General features: G+C 38.9%; 4 protein-coding genes across 4 annotated transcripts; 1 reads left to right on the forward strand and 3 right to left on the reverse strand.

Annotated features, from left to right (window-relative positions):
• The first annotated feature begins 564 nt into the window (after positions 1-564).
• DRT111 (D111/G-patch domain-containing protein) lies at positions 565-4,673 on the forward strand. The gene is made up of 2 exons (XM_008227369.3): positions 565-1,728; positions 4,109-4,673. Exons 1-2 carry the CDS (start codon positions 871-873, stop codon positions 4,403-4,405), a joined length of 1,155 nt encoding a protein of 384 aa, XP_008225591.1. The 5' UTR covers positions 565-870; the 3' UTR covers positions 4,406-4,673.
• Positions 4,674-4,736: 63 nt separating this feature from the next.
• LOC148918506 (uncharacterized) lies at positions 4,737-6,003 on the reverse strand. Its single transcript, XM_089049019.1, has 2 exons — positions 5,373-6,003; positions 4,737-5,261 (listed from the first exon to the last, which is right to left on the reverse strand). Exons 1-2 carry the CDS (start codon positions 5,595-5,597, stop codon positions 4,962-4,964), a joined length of 525 nt encoding a protein of 174 aa, XP_088905145.1. The 5' UTR covers positions 5,598-6,003; the 3' UTR covers positions 4,737-4,961.
• A 156-nt stretch (positions 6,004-6,159) lies between these two features.
• On the reverse strand, positions 6,160-8,727 carry LOC103325224 (kxDL motif protein). Its single transcript, XM_008227368.2, is given in 4 exon segments — positions 6,160-6,447; positions 6,450-6,502; positions 7,339-7,491; positions 8,566-8,727. Coding segments are annotated over 4 exon segments (369 nt in total). The 5' UTR covers positions 8,682-8,727; the 3' UTR covers positions 6,160-6,400.
• A 4,312-nt stretch (positions 8,728-13,039) lies between these two features.
• LOC103325227 (homeobox-leucine zipper protein ATHB-14-like) lies at positions 13,040-19,844 on the reverse strand. The gene is given in 20 exon segments (XM_089047985.1): positions 13,040-13,352; positions 13,355-13,472; positions 13,622-13,771; positions 13,876-13,987; positions 14,208-14,533; positions 14,627-14,761; positions 14,879-14,959; positions 15,066-15,254; positions 15,416-15,605; positions 15,804-15,910; positions 15,997-16,071; positions 16,150-16,305; positions 16,704-16,791; positions 16,905-17,014; positions 17,132-17,227; positions 17,339-17,429; positions 17,518-17,633; positions 17,834-17,993; positions 19,486-19,612; positions 19,615-19,844. Coding segments are annotated over 20 exon segments (2,826 nt in total). The 5' UTR covers positions 19,706-19,844; the 3' UTR covers positions 13,040-13,044.

Here is a 19,844-nt window from a genome sequence, read left to right on the forward strand (position 1 = left end):
AGGTATCACTCATATTGTTTTAACTTTTTGTTTCTTTGCCCAAAAAAAAAATTGTTTCTTTACTACTATTGATATTTCAAGCTTAACTCTTAATTTGGTCACTTTGTGGGGATAATTGGTCTCTTTAAAATGAGAGTGTTTGTCTCTACATGCCCAAAGTGTTTTATGTTTGATATAGTTGGGTTTTTAATCAGCACAAGGACTTTGTTATTATTATTATTTTAAAGAATTGAGAGTAGGAAAATTGAGTCATTAATAAGGAGATTTGAACAACGCCATAATATTACTTGGTGTGTGTTACACTATTACATGGAATTATAAATTCACGTTTTATATAAATGGGCTACATTATTAATATTTCATAGATCTAATATATAATTCTGTGGATTCGTAACACCAGTGTTGTCAATTTAATGATATAATCATCACACAAGAATTTCTAATGTTTAAGGATAAGTCTCGTCTGATGTAGATTTTGGGCCCTTATAATGTAATACTTCGTTTTTTGGGCCTTCGGCCCCAATAATACTCAAAAGGGAAAGAAAAAACAACGTTTTTGTAACCAATAACTTCACTGGTTCTATGCTGAAGACGGGAAGCAGAGTCAATTGCTGCACAAACTGCACCCGCCATTCATTGTTGGCACGCGCTTCTTTCAATTGTTCGCTCCACAATTCGAATCAATCTCTAATCAAGCTAACAATCCGAACCCTAAAACCCTAATCCCACTGGTTTCCACCAAAACCCCTTTCACATTATCTACCAATTCCCTACCAGATCCCCAAATTCACATAAATCCTTAAGCTTTTAATTCTCTCTAGGGTTTTCAGAGCTCTGTAACTGCAATAAAAGAAGTGAGTACTCGTCAAAATGCTGGGTGGGTTGTACGGAGACCTCCCTCCACCGTCTTCGGCGGAGGAAGAGAAACCCAGCAACACCACGGTGTGGTCGAGCAGCACCAAAATGGCGCCGCAGACTCTCCGAAAACCCGCATCCGTTTTCGCTCCGCCGCAGACGATTCTCAAGTCCCAAAACAAGCCCAAGCCGTCGAATTTAGCCCAGCCCAAAATTACAGCATCACCGGTAATTGCAACGTCGGTGATACAAAATGACATGGTGCATACTGCCCTGGTGGGGGTCACGTCGACGGTGCTAGAGGAGTATGATCCGGCGAGGCCCAATGACTACGAGGAGTACAAGAGGGAGAGGAAGAAGAAGGCAGTGGAGGCTGAGATGAGGCGAGAACTCGATAGGAGGCGGCAAGAGGAGGAGGAGAAGGAGAGGAGAGAGAGGGAGGAGAGAGAAAGAGAAAGGGAAAGGGAGAGGGATTTTGGAGATTCAAGGTTGAACATTTCGGGTGAGGAAGCCTGGAGGAGGCGTGCGGCTATGAGCGGCGGGGCAGTTCCAGCAATGCCGGCAATTCCAAGGTCTCCGTCTCCTCCGAATAATGGAGATGGTTTTACCATTGGGAAGTCGGAGAGTGGCGGGTTGGGGTTAGGGGCTGGAGGCCAAATGACCGCGGCGCAGAGAATGATGGCGAAGATGGGGTGGAAGCAGGGGCAAGGGCTTGGGAAGCAGGAGCAGGGGATCACTACTCCCTTGATGGCCAAGAAAACGGATAGGAGAGCCGGGGTGATTGTGAATGCCAGTGAAACAAAGCCGGAGAAGAAGGCGAAGAGTGTCAGCCTTAATGGACCACCCACCAGGGTTTTGCTGCTTAGAAACATGGTATGTGTGTGCTTGACTTTCTCATGCTTATTGATGCTTTATGCATGCAAATGCACAATAGTGTGGTGTATATATACTATTTGAAAGTTCAGCCATTCCATTTTGTTCTTTAGAGGGATGATGATACAGAATGTGATTTCTAATCATTTGAAATTCAAGGTGGATCTCATAAGATCCTTTTTTAAGAAGTGCTACTTAGAGGAGATTGAAATGGTTCAATTATTTGTGATACTCTGAGCATGTCCTATTCTATGCTTTTTATAACCTTCGGTTGCATTAGTGTTATATTAGGTTGAACATGTCAAGTCTTGCTGTTTCTTATTTGACTATCCATTAGCCTGGAACAGGACGATCATCCAAGGAGTATAAATAAAAACTAAGTTGAAAGGGTTGTTCATATTTCAATGGGATCAGTGTTATGTTCATTGTTATTTTTACAAAGTCACCATCTTTATTTGAGCAAGTTGTAAAATGGATGGCGTAAGAAATGGCTATTTTTTTCTTTCTGTTTGTTTGGTCTGAATGGCCCTTTTTTTCTTTGATATGAATAAAAAAGTTCTGTTTTTGGAACACAAGATGTCTGGTTGTTGTGTCACGCAAACATTTCTTTTATACCTTGACTTTGATAGATCATGATTTTGAGACAATTTCAATTAATTCTATGCAGTTTCTTGTTGTAAATGTCTTTTCTTTATCACAAAACTCAGACGTAATTTTCATGCTATGTGTTATGTAGTGCTTGCCGCCTTCTACCTGTGTTGTGAATGTATTGTTTAGGAGGTTCATTTAGAGTGCTACAGTCGGCTAACATCTTGTTGATTGTTTTTCCTAGTTGAGCTTCCTGGTTTCTGCAGTAGGACTAAATAATTAATAGTTTCCAGGAGAGTTGGCTAACACATTGTTTATTGCTTTCTTCAGCCTGCCCTCCCTTTTTTTCTCTTTTGTTTTCTCCAAATGCCCTCTGATTTTGCTTGCAGAACTGTTTCTTCCATATCTATTTTGTGGCATGCTTTAATAAGCATAAACCATGACTTGGAAAATATGTATAGCTAATTGCTGGATTGAGAAACTATCCAATCGAATTAGCTTTTGGCCCTTGGGAGATAAATTTGACCATTAAAACAGATAAATTTACTGCTTAGACATAGCCACAAATTGATGGCCTCATGGGATAGGATGTCACGTTAGAATAATTTCCATTTGATAAGTTTCATGGACTTGAGGCATTGCATTTAGAAACAGTTAACTGGGTGGAAGACAATGTGAAATGATGCATTGCTTAGGGCATTGATTTAGAGTCTTAGACCAAAGGTTTGTATGGGCAATCAAAATGACATGGTAGATTGTAAGGGTTTTGCTTCTGTAAGACATGGATAGTTGTGATTTGTTTGTAAGATTAATGAATGAGGCTTCATTGGAAGCATGAAAGATGGTCCATATTGTTCTTCACTGAATAATAAATAAGCATGTTTCTTGAAACGAAGAACAGAACAATATATAAGAATTTCTTAGGGAGACTTCTAAGAAAATACTTTAAGGCTAATGAAGCCTGATTTTGTTCAAAGGGTCTTTATGAAAATGTGCTTGTATCTAATACATAATACACAATATTTTCATAATTTTCACATAGAATTTTATGCTTAAAAAATATTAGCTAATATACTACTTAGTTTTACATAGAAAACATTTGCTGTTTACCTTGAAGCTCTTCAGGCCTTCAATAGACTGATTTGAGTGCATTATTGAGGTAACTTAGTAGACTACCAGGTTTAAGTCTATAAACTCTACAGGGGTTGCATTTCTTTCCTGTATATCTTGCCCGTGTATTCTACGTATCATTGTTCAAGGGGTTGATGGTTTGTGAAACGGCATAACATAGCACGGTAGTTAGAAGTAATGCTATAACCCTGTTAATCTTTTCCATTTAAACGAAGCCATAAGTCCTCTTAGGTCTTTTATCATCTGGCATGGCTTGAAATTGTCTTAAAGGTTCTACTCATTGTGGTGCTCGGGCTTTTGTACCTAAGCCCAATTTTCTTATCTGTATTATTAATCTTTTCACAATGTAAGGCCTAGTCTCACCTTAACTTTAATCTCAACTACTGAAATCGGTTTAGTACTTATATGTTTCGATCTTTGGGAAGCTAATGAAAGTATTGAAGGAACTTTACCTATGTTTTTTTGTAATGAAAATGTCACAATAGGAAAGGCAGTGGATTAGTGAACACAAACTTAACTAGTGACTATTTAACATGAAGAAAGAGTCGGTTTTCTTCAAGTTAATTCTATGACCGATATTATTATATTGATTTCGTGTTCATATCAAGCCTAGGTTTGGTTTTGTAACACATATTCAAGCTGATGTGCTTTATTGTTGAAGGTGGGCCCTGGCGAGGTGGATGATGAGTTAGAAGATGAGGTAGCATCAGAGTGTGCAAAGTATGGGACAGTGACCCGGGTGCTTATATTTGAGATAACGGAGCCAAATTTCCCGGTGGATGAGGCAGTCAGAATCTTTGTGCAGTTTGAGAGGTCTGAAGAAACGACTAAGGCATTGGTTGACCTTGACGGTCGATACTTTGGAGGTAGGGTGGTTCGCGCCTCGTTCTATGACGAGGAGAGGTTTGGCAACAACGAGCTGGCTCCAATGCCAGGAGAAATTCCCGGGTTCACTTGAATCACATTGGGCATCAAATGCAAGTTGATTTTCCCACATTTGTAGAGTTTACCGAGAAAGATAAGGGAGAGATGAGGTTGGGATGATTTCGCATTGCCATTCGAGTTGCTAGCTAGTAATATAGCAGGTAATAGTGGGCATTCAAACTTGGGAGTAGCTTTACTTTTTGTGGTCGGGTGGGTGAAGTTGATGTAACTGCGACGGTAAACAACTGTAACAAACATACAGTAGTTGCAAAGTCTTGTAAAATGTTGTTGCTTGCTTCCAATTTCCTGTGGCTTCAGGTTTTTGATTGTTTTACACAAAATAAATTACTTTATTTTCGTATTCGTAGGGTGGAACAAAATCTGATTGCACAAAATGGGGTTTTTCACCGCAGCATACAACTACATAACCGCACACCTCACACACCCCCTCGTTTAAGTTTTCCATTATATATTCTATTTCTGATTAACTATTGTAATATATTATTAATATATAAGAGAGCCTGCTGCGATTGAACGGTGAGGGTGGCGGTGGGAGGGGCAAAACGGGAAATAAAGAAGAGAGTTTTGTTCTAAGGGCAGTGGGAGGGGGAGGTGATGTTGGAAGCCCTGGCTTCATGCAGCTGGTGGTTGTGGAGCCCACCTTCGTACACGTACATAGCCGAGTAAACGCTCACACTGTTGTTGTTGGTGGCTGTGGTGCCGCTGGTCTTGTTATTGTTGAAGGCAGGCAGTCTGCTTGAAGTTGGAGAGGCTGTGGTCGAACTCTCACAGCAGCCCATCCCCATGCTACTGCTCGGCGTTGCTGCTGCTGCTGCCGACGTGGCGCTGGCTTTGGGGACCCCACCGCAGACCGAACAGCAATTCGAAACCTTCCCTCCACAAACAACAACCAAGTGAATAGAATAAAACAAAATGTGTGTTTGGTTGGTGAGAAAATGCAGGAAAGAAACGGAAAGGAAAGAGGGAGGTGGCGTGCGTACATTGGGGGAGCGGCGGCGGTAGGTGGTGCCGTCAGGTTCGACGAGCCAGCCGGCCTCGGAGGCGAGATGGCGGAGGACCTCGTTGATGTCGGCGCGGGAGGAGAGACGGTAGCCGCCGTGCTTGCGGAGGCCGTGGAAGATTTTGGTGGTGATGGCCCTCCTCTGCCTCTCCCTCATCTTCGTCTTCTCTTTCTCGCTCTCGCTCCTCCCATGTGTTCCCGCCATTTCCTTCACTTCCTGATGCTCTCTTTGTCTCTGTCTCTCTCTCAAATCCCAATCAATTGTTAATAATGATGAAAGTTAAAAGTGTGAGCTTGGTTCTTGAGAGTGTTCTGTAGAATGCTGGAGTAGTTGAGGAGCATCGGACGGTACGGGTAAACAGAGCCACGCAGGTTGGATTGGACGGCTGGGATGATTCTGCGATCTGCATGCGCTCTGTGTTTTATCTCTTTCTGCATGACACCGTGACATGTGTGAGAAAGATAGAGAGAGTTGAGAGTTACAAATGCATGTTTCGGCTTCACGCACATAGAGAGGGCAGAGGGGGTATTGTTCTCACGCGCTTCTGAGGCAGTTCCATAAGAACGCGACATGGCGGGCCCCGGGGCGGGGGTAGCGGCTCAGCATATATAGCTCAGGAACACACAAGAGACTCAGACGGAGCCAAGCAAACCATAAACCAGCAGGGGCGAAGAAGCTGTTTTTTTTTTTCCTTCAACTTTTGTAATAAATTTATATATATAAAAAAGTAAGACATGCATAATACAGAGCAAAACTAGTAGTAGAATGTAGCAAGGACACATCATGTTTCCTGAAATTTAAAATTAAATAATACTTACAAGGTTAGAAGGTCGAAATTGTGACTATATGCATATATCCATATACTTGTCGGGTTAAAAAAAGAAAGAAAAAGAAGCTCTGTAAGCTAGAACAAATGGAAAGATAATTTCTGGAGATCTAACACATCGGCTGCTGACACACTTAATCTCGGAACACTTCCATTAGCAAAGTGTGACGTAGTCTCGGTGCTACCGCGGCATTTCAAGGTCCGGTCTCTGGTCGAGTACTTCTTGTTTGAGTCATCGGAAAATGCATCTGGATAGGTAGCCAAAATTCTGGACTTCATGCTCCTGTTATCAATATTGTCAAAATGTATCGCAGAATATAACAAGAACTCAACTACATATGATATTAGCATAAAACGTGCACTTCCTGATCATCACTATAGTTACGACACGCATCAACTGGAAGTTAAGGCATCCCAACTTGAAAGTCAGTCTCTGATGGATAAATTTATAGAAATGGTGTAAGCTTTCAAGTTATCAAGTTGGTTTAGCAAAAACCAGTTGTCACACATTGATTACTATCGTCTATCTAGTGCGGTTTCTATCTAGTGGAATGATTCTCGTATATGCACCTGAATGGCAAATATGACAAACAATAATTGGCTACATGCATAGATATTCAAAGCTTATCCATGATATCTGAATCAAAGAACAGAAGTACGAAATATTTAGCTTATCCTAGATAGTGAACACGAATCTGAACATTTGACCACACCAATAATGTCAAACAAACCACAGACGAACTCGCTAGGACCAACACCGACCCATTTTGGACTACAGGGCTCAGCCTGGATTGTTCTTTTCCTATGTGTGACTTTGATCTTTCTTGAAAAGAAATTATCTTAAATTTCTCAAGTGAACTGCAGAAAGCAGGAGTGACAAATACATCCCCTTGAACATGTACTACATATAGATTACTACAATGTAAACAATTCTTTTTATTAGCGTGAACTTTGTAAATACCACTATAAATTGATACAAGTGCATAAAAAAAAATCTTCAGATCAATTACAATCCAACGACCCCGAAGCAACAACAGTGTAGTAAGATAGCAATGACAAAAAAATTCAGTCAGCACTTCAAATAATCAAAACAGAACTAAAAGAAAGCAATTATCATACCTCAACTTCTGAAATATGTATTCAAGATCAGACTTCATAGACCTTAATAGGCGTGTGTGTCTAGAGAAATCTCCAGCAACCTCAGCAAAGCAGTTCTCTGAAAACTCATTAAAATGTGACAGGACTGCATTGCCATCTTGCAATCTCCCCAATCTGCACTTGAGAAAGGGCAAAATGTATAGCAGAAAATAAATACAGAAATCAAATGCCAGGCAAGTAAGTAACCAATGACAACAACGACCACCACTTCAATATCCGTTCAGTATAAGTTTCAAGAAGAACTCTGCTTATTTTCATTTACTTTTACATTTTTCTTTTCGATATTCTAAGAAGTTACAGGTAAATGTAAGCTGATGTATCTGCCCTAGTTCAACTGCACTCCTCAATCAAGATGTGTAAAATCTTAATGAAGAATTATACGCAGAATTTTGCAATAAACATTAGCTTTTACTACCTTTGCACCATAGGTCAACCTCAGAATTGAGGCATTTAAGGTCACATTTAGATTTAACACAAACAGGTAGCTAGAAAAACCAAAATTTCCTGACTTCTTATGTCAACTGTATCCCCACCGAAATTTCCATACACTTCATTGCATTGTAATCTGTTATCATTTTTCACAGAGATCCTCAAGAGCAAAACAGATGCAAAATTCAACCTTTGAGTGTTCAGCTTTTATATCATCTAACATTACACCAAACTAAAACAATGTATTGAAAGAAAATACATGCCTAGCATCAATAGATGGCTGAGTGATATATTTTTTTTCTCCCCATTAAACAGTAAATAGAACAATTCCCATGATTTTATTTCCTTCTCAGTAAAATAAAATCTTAGAAACGGCTATTCCAAACCACCAATGTTCGAAAAATCACTAGGCAGTAGGCAGGCGGCAGGCAGGGGCCTAGAGGAGTAATCGAGGCCTAGGCGGGCACCTAGGCTTTTCTTTAAAAAAGGACCCGACCCGCCGAGGCCGCCTAGGCAGATTTTTCGAACACTGCAAACCACAGATGCTAATCAAGTTTCTTCCTTTCTCTTATAACTCTTCAACAGCATTTCACAGAAACCCAATTGAGCAACAGAACAGAACGGAAACTAGAATCAAACATAACAAAATTTCTTCATTCAACAACCCATTAAATTGAAAATAAATAAATAACAGTAAACAAGAATTAAAAATTGCTCAGTCAGCGGAGAGAGAGAGAGAGAGAGAGAGAGAGAGAATACATGAGGTGCTGCAATTGTTTGAGTGAATCCAAGTCCTGAGCATCAACCAGTGTTTTGAATTCATTTGATACCTGTTCTGATGCTTCCCTTGTCGCTTCCTTCCCCGTCTGCTCCATAACCTTCTACTCTTTTCCCACTCTCCTTCTCATCAATGGGGGTGGAAGAGCGAGAGAGAGAGATTTTGGGCTCATGCAACTGCTAGCCCATCTGGGTAACTAGGCCTTATTTTTTGTCTTTGGTTTGAGAAGACAGTCCACACAAAAGTGAGCCCATGGAGTCCCATTTAAGTCGAGCAACCCAACTAACAAGCAATTTGGGTTGAACCTTTAAGGTTTTAGGGGTTGGCAGACAAGACCTTTGCCTTGGGTCTTTTTTGGAGAAAGTCCAAGGATTGTGGGCGGATCAATATTTTTTAATTTTTTTTTTTATTTATATCTAAAAAAAGCAAGATAATGTGGCTCTTTTAATACTATTGATCTAATATGCACGATTATATTTTGGTGTGTTAACTAAATTATTCTCTCAAATGGTCCATCAACTCTTTATTATCCGGTAAATTCGTCACACCGTCTAATTTTCTGTTAAATTTAATCACGTGAGAGCACATGCTTATTTTTTAGAGTAAATATAACTTTTCATAATAAATAAATAAAAAGAAGTAAAAATTTGACTTTAGAAAATTTCTTTTGAACCCAACTCACTCATAAGACTTGAAAAAAATATTTTAAACTGACAGTAATAAGGACCAGCACTTGAAAGAAGAGACATTTGTAAAAGTTAATGAAGTCTAAGGACTGATGTTCATAATCTCCAATTAATCACCCAAAAAAATAGCTTACATGCAGTCTTAATGCATAGTATGAACCCCAAAATTCAGACTTGTTGGTCCAACACTAAACCCTAGAAAATTTGTGGACAAACAAACAAACAGTCATGAATTCTACACCAGATATTTCCCAAAACCCACTCTGCAAAACCTCAACCATCCACAATATATCCCATTCTTCTTCCAACAAACAAAAGAATTAACAAAACACAAAAACCCACCCATCATCATAACCCCTTCTGCACTGAATATATCTTCCACCAAAACAGCAAACTCACACTCCCCTAAAAACCCTAATCCTCCAAAACCCATTTCAAAAAAACAAGAAAGCTCCAAGTCCAAGCTCCCCCACCCCACCAGTCAAAGTTTCAAACCACACCCTAATAACCAGTAATTAAAACACTCTGAAAATAGATCAGGCCATGATTGTCTATACCAACCCTACTAAATCTTAAAGAGCCTGCAGATTAGATTAGATTAAGATCTCTGTAATTTCTTCCACAGTCAAACAAGCAAACCGCAGTAAACCTAGCTAGGAGTGTGTACCATTAATAAAATGAAAACCCTAGAGCTATAGCTAGGGTTTTTGGAAAAGCCAGAGATCTTTGCACTTTAATATTTCTGCGTCTTGCACTGATCTTTTTTGTTGTTGGGAGAAACCAACAGTGCCATAAAAAGGATTCAAAGGGCACGCTTATGTTGAAAGTCTGAATCTACCCACCTGAAAATAAAATAAAAAAGGCTCAATATTTTAATTATAAAAAAACAAAAACAAAATAAGCATGAGATTATAGTAATTGGCAAAAGTGGAAAGCAGGAGTGGGTGTCTCCATGCGGGAACAGTTGCTTTATTTTACTCTGCACCAAAAGATAGAGAGATCATATCATAAATAGCACCATTAATTAATGTTTACCTGTAATGGATTTAAATAGAGTTCGTCAAATTTTTCTATGATAAATACGCAAAATTTATAGCACGAGACTCGAAATAAACACAGTGCCTTTCGCACTCAGCTTTAAAACGCCTCGAATTTCAAACGCTGAAAAGGTTAAAGAGGAACCAGGGGGAGAGAAGGGGGCAGGGCCCCCCCTCGACCCATCTAACTGTTTCTTTAACATGATCATTCATGCATGCATGCATGTGCATGTTGCAACATCATGATGTATGTGCATATCTGACATCATCATGCACCATTGTCACTATCAGTACCACGCATGATATCTGTTTATATGTATTTTGTATGATGGTCATACCTACATGTTATATATAATTCAAAAAATATCTTATTTTTTGACAAATTGATATTCTAACTACTCTAATACAAGAAGGGAAATGAACTCGAACACACTACCTCAGCTGATTGATCTAACTAACGCTTTATATTACACATGTACGGATACAGCAACACGATAACACGAAAAAACGACAAGTCTCAAAAAACTAGAACACGGCAAATTTTATTCACTACTTAGTGTTAGTTTGGTTGCATGAAACTTTGATATATTAGTTTATGACTACATAACCCATATGTCGATTATATTTTCTTTTAAAATCAATATATTAGGTGAGATATCCGTTGGCTATTTATGGGTAGATTGTCAAATTAAAGTTCATTTTGTTGTGCAGTTGTTGGGCAAGCAAAGATTGCTGTAATAATACAAAAAAGCAGCGTATGAAAAGACGTTGATGGACATGACATGAGGCCAAATTTCCAATCCGCTTAAAAGGAGACAAAGAAACCAGAAGGCCAAGTCTACATTTTATGTCAATGGTCAAATCAAAGCCTTGTAATTGGAAGCAGCTTTACGGTACCAGGCTGCCAGGCAAAAGCACCAAAACACGTAGATAAAAAATATTAAGCAGATTTGAGGTCACACAGTAGAGTAGGTGGTCCAGCAGTAGCATAGCATAGCCTATTGGCATATGCCAGCAGCGCATATATATATATATATATATGGCTATCGGGCATGTAATTATAAGCATAGCAGACCAGGGCAGAAAGAGCAGTGACGAGCAGAGGAGGAAGGGCATGGCATGGGGTTGGGCTAAGGGCACGTCTTTTAATTGAAAACCCTATGTGGCTGGCTGGCTCGTCAGACTTGATGGTGACGTGGCTGCTGTTGAATATGGGAAATGTGTCGTCTCCTTTTTCCTTGACTAACTATTATGTAAACTTATGTGGTGTGCCCATTGAGAGACTGAGATTCTTTCTGGCCCTACCCCAACAGAAATAACGATTCTTGCTAAAGTCCCCCTCTTTCAAACTATGGTGTTACACAAAAAATATGAGTTCCATCAGTTGATTAGTAAGATAATTTGTTAATTCTATTGCACTCGAGTTTGATCCCTACGTTAGAGTAGTGTACAATGGTTGTGTCAAAAAAAGAAAACTACAGTGTTAGATGGGACTCGGGACTCTGAACAATTTGAAAAAAGAAAATGAATCAGAATTTTTTAATTTAATGAGTAAATAATTGTGAATCTGACAACGCAGTATGTACTGAGGCTATAGTTCTTGATTTGATTACACATGTTTGGATAATTCAATTCAAAATGAATGCAAACTTTGCTAGTGCACTTCCACCAGTCTCAGTACGGCTGGTTACTAGTTGGTGCTTGCTAAATACCAACCATGCATGAATATTTTTTTAAATGGATTTTGAGATTTGATCTCATGCAGCAAAGAGTCAGAGAGGAGGGCTGGGACCAGTGACTTCACCATGCCACGTGGTACGGCCATCATGACATACTTGCTGACCCTGCACCACCACGCCAAACCAGGATCACAAAACACAGAATCCATCAGGTGACGTGTGCGCGCGCCTGGTTTTCTTGCAAGCATTTCAAATATATCTACCATGAAACGTAAATCTCTCTGAACAATGTCATAAACCAGATGGGTAGTTAGAGACTTGACATAAAGGAAATGTGCCAAAGAAGAAAATTTTGCAAGCATTTTCTTTTGTTAACTGAAAAAATGACAACAAAGAAAAAGATGTTCTCCATGTGGTTTTTTTTTAAAAAAAAAAATTTAGATTGACATTAGCTAATATAATCTAACTTTTCTGTACCAGTTTAGATGTTTATTTAGTTTGAGTTAAAGATCAGTCTGATTTGCAAGCTCATCAGTATCTTTATTTTCATTTTTCAGTTTCTTGGCTGTCTCCATATCATTATGATTCTGAAGGTTCATAGATTTTGCAGGTTCTTCATTTATTTTAGACAGATGTGCTGCAAGATATATATTATTATTATTATTGCAAGCTGATTTTATAGCCTTGCAGTTTGTAATAGCATACCATGGGCAAGGATCTTCTCTCCCTCTTGCCCTGGCATTGAATTGCCTTAAAGAAATTTTTGTCCTCCTACTAATGTAGAGGACCAGTTTGTGGTTAAAAAGCCTTGTAGAGGACCAGTTTGTGAACTGGTGTTTTAATTGCAATTTAAAAAACATACAAGTGTTTCAGATTCAGTTCTAACATTTGCACCAAGTGAGTTGAAAAAGTACCTTATTTTCTCTAATTTCATATACAGAAAGTTTTAAGTCTCTCAAAATTTTCAAGAGTACTGACTTTTATTTATTTATAATGAACTACCATTCTTTAGAAACAAACCCAGTAATGAATATGATTTTGCTACTTTTGCAATGCTTTTAAGGGTTGCATGATGTGATTATGACCAAACTTAGGACAACCCAACGTGAGTTGGATGAAATTTCAACTAAATGCAGAAACCATTCTGTCATGTTGAAGTAGACAACATAACCATAACCATACAGATATATCCATTCAGCCAAAATATAAACATGCATCCTGAGTCTCCATGAGCTCCTGCTATTGGCTACTGTGACTTCGAAATGTCTAAACGTGCTCTTTATAGCAACTACATAACTTAACAGATAGCTAAGGTGTTTTTGTGAATCTATTATCCCCATCACACAAAGGACCAGCTCATGAACATGAATGCCAGGCAGTGATTCGAATCATCGTCATTAACAACTTTCCATGCAACAGCTTGATCATAGGACACTGGCCTACCCATGCTGGAGGCACATAATCCTGCTGGCAGATACGCGAACCCCTAAAATTTGGAAAAAAAATCAGAAAACCTTTGTTAGAAACCTTATAAGAACAAAACAGTTCCACCTTCGCAAACCAGGCTGAGATTTTTTTTTTTAATCCTCTTCTGAACCCACCAAATCAAATAGTTTAATCTACAGGTATAGTTACCTGCTGCATGATTTTGGAGAACTCCGAGCAGAGAATTTTCCGTCCAGCTTCATCTAGAATCTTGTCAAGCATGATATCCTGGAGGGCCACAAGAGTAGTTTCAAGCATGTCAAGTCCAGCCTGGTTTGCAAAGGTGAACACTGGAGATGCCTGCAATTAAATTTTCAACAAACATGTTGGCAACAGAACAAAGCACGTACTTTCTTAAGCTAAAATTTAAGAGACAAAAGGGATAAAAGTAGAGAAGTAATTACATTCGTTTTCACAGAGCAGCACATGATTGCATCTGAATGGTGCCAAAGTTGCTTCAAAACAGCATCCCCAGATGGGGAGTCGACTCGAAAGAGCTCTGCTCCAGTGTGGATCCTAAAGAAGGGTTTATATTGTTAGCTCATAATGCAAGTAGTCCGCTGAAACACAAGTGTTTGCTTCACTAATTCATAACCATCTATTGGCCTACTTTTGGCATGTACAATAGAACTGCCTCCTTTGGTGTACGAGACAAGATATAAAATACAAGGCAGAGATGAAACTCCAATAAGTGAACAAAAAATAAAAAACACAAAAGTTCAGAGATTTGTCACACCTGTAGCTTCTGCAAATCCATCGTGCCAAAGTATGAGCCTCAGGAGATCCAGGAAGGGGTTTTGGTACCATTTGGGAGCTGAGCCGGGAAGGGGCAATAGCCATAGCTACCCTTTGAACAGAGCTTACAACACTACGCACATACTGTCGAGCCATAGCAGCCACATTGTCTCGCAAGTGGTTCTCAAAGGTGAATTGGAAGGCAATGGTTAGCACAGACCTAAGGTTGTAACTATTGCCATCAGCCTCATTAACAGGACGAGAACCACTCGGTCCTACTTCAAGCGTAGAGGCCAAATCCAATGTGCGATTTGCAGTAGGTCCATCCTGCAATAAAGAAACAACAGATATCAGATATGACCACTATAGATGGATACACGAAATACTGTGATGTTAGTGAGATTAGAGACGTCACGCAACTGTTTTGGGATCCAATGGTATGACATGAAAACCAGATGGTAACAGAGGAGCATCATCAGCAAACGATTCATCAATAGGTGCAAAGACAAGCTGAGCACAGGAACCCACTGCATTTTCATCAACTCCACTGCACAACTGCCACGGTATATTTTTAGGAAAATTATGTTAAAAAGAAAAGTTCATGCTGATGAAAAAGAAATGAAAATATTAAATAAAGGAATCCATTCAATGTGCGACAGTCTGTTCACTAACCTGTAATAAGTACATATCCCGCGCCAAAGCAACATCCTCAGGAGAGAAAGCATGACCCTCTAGGCGAACTACCTCTAGAAACTACATAAGAATAAATGGCAGAAATTTACTAGTACATTCATATTTAAAACAATGGTAAATATGCAGTACTGAAAAATCAGTTTAGAGAGCACAACAAAGTCATTACCTCCTCATTCTCCACAGTTTGTGCAAGAGGTAAGATAACCTGGCTGCTCGGGAAGCCGCCTGGCCTTGCACAAGGAACCGCATATGGGCTAGCTTTAAGACATGCAGCAGAGTATGCATCAACCCCATAATCAGCCCACTCTGAGCGATGCTCCCTCAGAAAACGAACAAGCAAAGCCGGGGGAACACTCTGCATACCCAGATGAAGGTCATCAGTCAATGATGCAAACGAGATAAGTTAGAAGTCCATGCAATGTTCATATCTATCTAGTCCAAAATAATTCAGAAAAATGAGGAAAAATATATAAAACTATACAAGAACTAAGCCATATATAAATTTAGTTACTAAACCTGCAACAGCATTGATGCCTTAGCACACAGCACCCCTCCTCCAAAAGTGGGGAAAATTGATGCGTTATACTGGGAACCAAGAAACTTGTTTGGAGATGAGTTAATGGTAATTGTCACATCCTCCACACCGTCACTACCCATAAGTGACCAACCGTCATCCGCAAAACCATTGACAGCATCGTTAAACCCTCTGAAACCCAATTCCAGCATATGAAGAAACATGTTAATCCAACCGTAATACATATCCACTTAAGATTGCCACAATCCTAAACAAGTGAGCCAAAGAAAGAAAAAAGCTATGCACGGCACAGGCAAATCAAAACTTTCAACAATAGCTAAAGTTTACACATCCAAGCTCTCTTGATACCCGAGATATTGGAGGGCATACCTGCAGAGTCTCTGACAAAATGTCCTCAGAACAGCAGGCTGGCGACCTCCACCGTACTGAATTTCTCCACTAGTCTCTTGAGCTATCTGTCGTATATGTCGCAGGGCCTACGAAATAAAGTTACAAAGATAAGTTGTGAATGAAAGGAGGAATATACTTAAATGTATAATTACATGCGTCTAGTAGTTCTTACAGAAATAGTCATTTTCTGAGCAAGGATTTTGGATGATTCATAAAGGGACCTGAGAACTTCAGGAACGCTCCAGGCCTAAGACATCAAAGGCAATTAATAAGCCAAATGAATAACTAAAGAGTTGGATAAGAAATGGTAATGATATATTCTCACATCTAGATCAACATGATCAACAATGTTTATAATGGAACCACCACCCTCACAAGGTCGGATAAGATAGCCACTAGGAAGCATCTCAGCTCTTACAAAACTTGCAGATGGAGGCCCCGTTGGGCCACCAGTAGAAGAAGTTAACGACCTCTCACATACCTGTAAATGTAATTTTGAGATGGTAAGACAACATAATTATATGAAGAAATATGTAGGTTTTGAAGGGGGCGCTGGCATCAACTTGTGCTTATAGAAGTTAATTGGCACACATTCAAGCTTAAGCTCAAACATTTTCATTAAATGAACAAACATATCAATGTGTTCAGTAATCATTTCTGTAATGAAACAAAGGTAAAAAAGCAAACTTTACAGTTCCACTCACTTTCTGCAATTGCTAATGAAGAAATATATTTCATCTCCAAAGAAATTAAATTCTTTATAAAATGCTCATTTGGACATGACATCCTAGTGTACATTAAATGCTAAAAACCTCCTTATCAAATGCAGAGATAGTAAGTCAAATCTTAGGATATAAAAGGCGTCACTTATTGAATTACCACAAGACTGCCATCTTCCAAACTTGTAGTATATCTCAGTGTCCAAAAGTCACGTGCCGCAGCCAATGTTGTGGGTGCATAAGTCTGGTTGAGAAGAAATTTTAGAAATTAAGAAAATAAAACAACATATATTAGGTGCTAAAAGAACTTCATGCCTGGATACATAGTCACAAAGTACCAATTCACTAAAACAACGAACCTGCATACGTGAGCTCAATTGTCCCACCATTTCCAGCAGGGATTAGACTTAATACATCAAGGCAACGGCAATCCCGAAACCATGATGTACGATCTTTGAGGATTTCAGCGACCTTTAATGGAAGTCAACATACATTTTAGACCGGGGCAAATGAAAAGCACAAACACTATTTCTCAAGGCCTAAACATTATACAAGAAGTGGGGAGGAGGTGACATGAAGATAATGTACCTTTGTGGGCTCTAGGCTCACAAGACCGCAAGCTCGTGCTGCTACCCCACTGCAGTTGCGGGAAACAGCGACGATTCCAATAGAATCCGGACCAGGCTACAAGTAGTTGCTAGGAGAGTTTAATTTCAAAGTGGTCCAGTGGATATAAATGTACCAGAGAGTATAAAATATAAACACATGTACACTAATTGTTTCAAAAGAATCTACCTTCATCCCAATCATCTGGACCCAGTCGACAGCAGTTCCGGTAGCCTTAGAAAGGAACTCTGCCAAGGTCTCCTCCGCTATTGCAAGAAGACTGACAAGAAAAATATACTGTAAGCTAGTTTACTTCATCACAACCTAAATATCTTCAAGTAATTGTTGTAAGGACGCTAATTACTTACCCAGCTGGGTTGTTAGCATCCCTTTGCGGATGCTGAGGTGTTGGGTTTTGCTGTTGTTGGTGCTGACCACTCATGACCACAGACTCGCAGCTATTGTCTGTGGTCGTTCCAGATGCCTACATACAACAATAAAAAGAATTTATAATATGTATGACCCCATAAACTAAGTTCTTAAAAAGTATTATTTCTTGGAGAGGCAGATAATCACCACAAAAGAAATTGCCAAATAAAATCATGGAATACAATGATATAACGAACATAAATGTAAAAGCATGGTTCCCATGGACAAGGCGATTATAAAGGTTGCGGGAATTACACTATGCAGCTGCTGTCGCATAAATCCATTCTCATACACCAAATGAGAGACCTGCTTCTGTAGGCGGTCATTTTCTTCCATTAACAGCTTATTCATCGCAGTCAGCTTTCTATTCACTGTCTGGAGTCGAGAAGATTCCTTCCTCTGCTTCTCCCGGCATCTATGTAAGTACGCAAAAACAAGCAAAAATCAAGTTTTAGAGAATGGTTTGCCAGTTTATGACTCAACAAGTCTTAATAGGAAAATATGTCAACCGTTGTAAGGCATCCATTGTGTGTATAAAATAGGGTTACAAAAGCAGCTTCATAACAAGCAAAACGGAATAATATGCAACATAAAATAGGCAGTTCTACATTCTGAAAAAATACTCATTTGAAAACATAACTTGTGTGAGAAGGCAAAATAGAATTGTTTCAATCCATAAATTACATTAACCACCCAAAGTTTAGCATATAGAAACTTTAGAGTGCCCCACATTTTTATGATCAAAATTTAAGAATACATTCCTCTAAGCTAAAGTGTAAAAGCATAACGTAACTCAGCCAGAACATCCATTTTAGTCTATGTAATAAAACAGTGAATGAGAATTATGGCATAAAAAAATAAAAAGTTGTCGCTTGGCTCAAAAGAATAACGAGGAGAAGATTATTAACGAGTTGTTTACTAAATTGTCTTCAGAAAGATACGACAAAACTGAAAAGAAGAGAAAAACATAAACCCAAAAAACAATGAAGCGTAGAAAGAACCACAACATAATAAAAGAATGCAGGAAAGTGGAGATGTCATTATCCTTCATTAAAAGTCCAAACGACTCAAAAGAGTATTTACAATTTACATTCACCTTTCTGCAAAGATGGATATGAAAATCCAAGGAACCACATGAAAGTTTCACTTTTTACAATTGCTGTCGTTTTCTTTTATTTAATCGCAAAATAAAGGCACACATAAGAAGATCGTCATTTATCTAAAAACAAACAAAATACGTCCACCAAATAAATATAAATGAGAGAGAGAGAGAGAAATAAAAAACACAGAGAGAAAAAAATATATTGACATTATACTTGAAAAAATATACTGACATTATAAATGCGTATCCATGAACCCTTTTGCCTTGGATAAACAAAAAAAAAGTATAAGAGGAAAAGATAGAAGCTTACGACTTGCAGACCAGAGGAAAACAAACACAAATCAACTAAAAAGGATAAACTTTTCTCCATTAAAGATAAGAAACTCTGCTTTTCCAAAGAGGGAAAACGGTTAAAGAAGCATTTCTAAACAAGCCCACATTTTCTTTTCAAATCTATACCACAAATAACGAAAACAATTTGTGATTAAGAAAAGCCCATGACTTTACACAAACAATGTGAACAAATATGAGATCCACCTTTCAAACAAAAATGGAGAAACCAGAGCACGAGAAAGAGGGATAAAAGATAGAAAACAGAGCAAGGCAGAGAAGAATGAGCTTATTTTTCATCCAATATGAGTTCACAAAGAAAATGGCCATTATCAGAATCTAAAAGACCATTTTCCCAATTCCTAAAGATTTTAAATAGTACGCAAAGAAACTAAAAAGAGAGCAAGAGAGAGATTGATTTTTGTGGATCAAAACTCTCTCCATTGAACCCAAATGCTTTTCATTCTGTTTTTACCTGCGGTTTTGGAACCAGACTTTGATCTGCTTAGGCTCAATGTTAGAGAGAATAGGGCACTCTCTAATCAGCTGCTGCCTTCTCAAAGAGCTAGGCTTTGGGCATTCGGAGTAGACTCTCTCCAGGCCTCAACCTGCTCTGGCGTGTACCTCACATACTTGCTTGAATCCATTTGCTTGCTACTACTTCCTGGTGAATCTCTGTTCATAACAAGTGCCATATGCGCACAAAACACAGAACCACCTCACACGAAAGCTAAAGGGTAAAAAGAAAAGAAGAGAAAAACCCCCAATGAAAAATCTCCAAAGAGACAAGAAACAAGTCACAACAAAGACGACCCAGGTAGTGTTTTATAGTGT

The sequence above is a fragment of the Prunus mume genome, linkage group LG3 (assembly GCF_029339155.1).
Source record: "Prunus mume cultivar Tortuosa linkage group LG3, ASM2933915v1, whole genome shotgun sequence".
NCBI classification, from domain to species: Eukaryota; Viridiplantae; Streptophyta; class Magnoliopsida; order Rosales; family Rosaceae; genus Prunus; species Prunus mume.

What these genes read in the sequence shown, in the direction of transcription:
- LOC148918506 (XM_089049019.1), bottom strand. Translation starts at nt 5,597, where the DNA reads ATGGCGGGAACACATGGGAGGAGCGAGAGCGAGAAAGAGAAGACGAAG. An exon ending in ACCGCCGCCGCTCCCCCAAT is followed by an intron (nt 5,262 to 5,372) that starts GTACGCACGCCA and finishes TGTGGAGGGAAG; the next exon opens with GTTTCGAATTGCTGTTCGGT.
- DRT111 (XM_008227369.3), top strand. Translation starts at nt 871, where the DNA reads ATGCTGGGTGGGTTGTACGGAGACCTCCCTCCACCGTCTTCGGCGGAG. An exon ending in TTTTGCTGCTTAGAAACATG is followed by an intron (nt 1,729 to 4,108) that starts GTATGTGTGTGC and finishes TTATTGTTGAAG; the next exon opens with GTGGGCCCTGGCGAGGTGGA.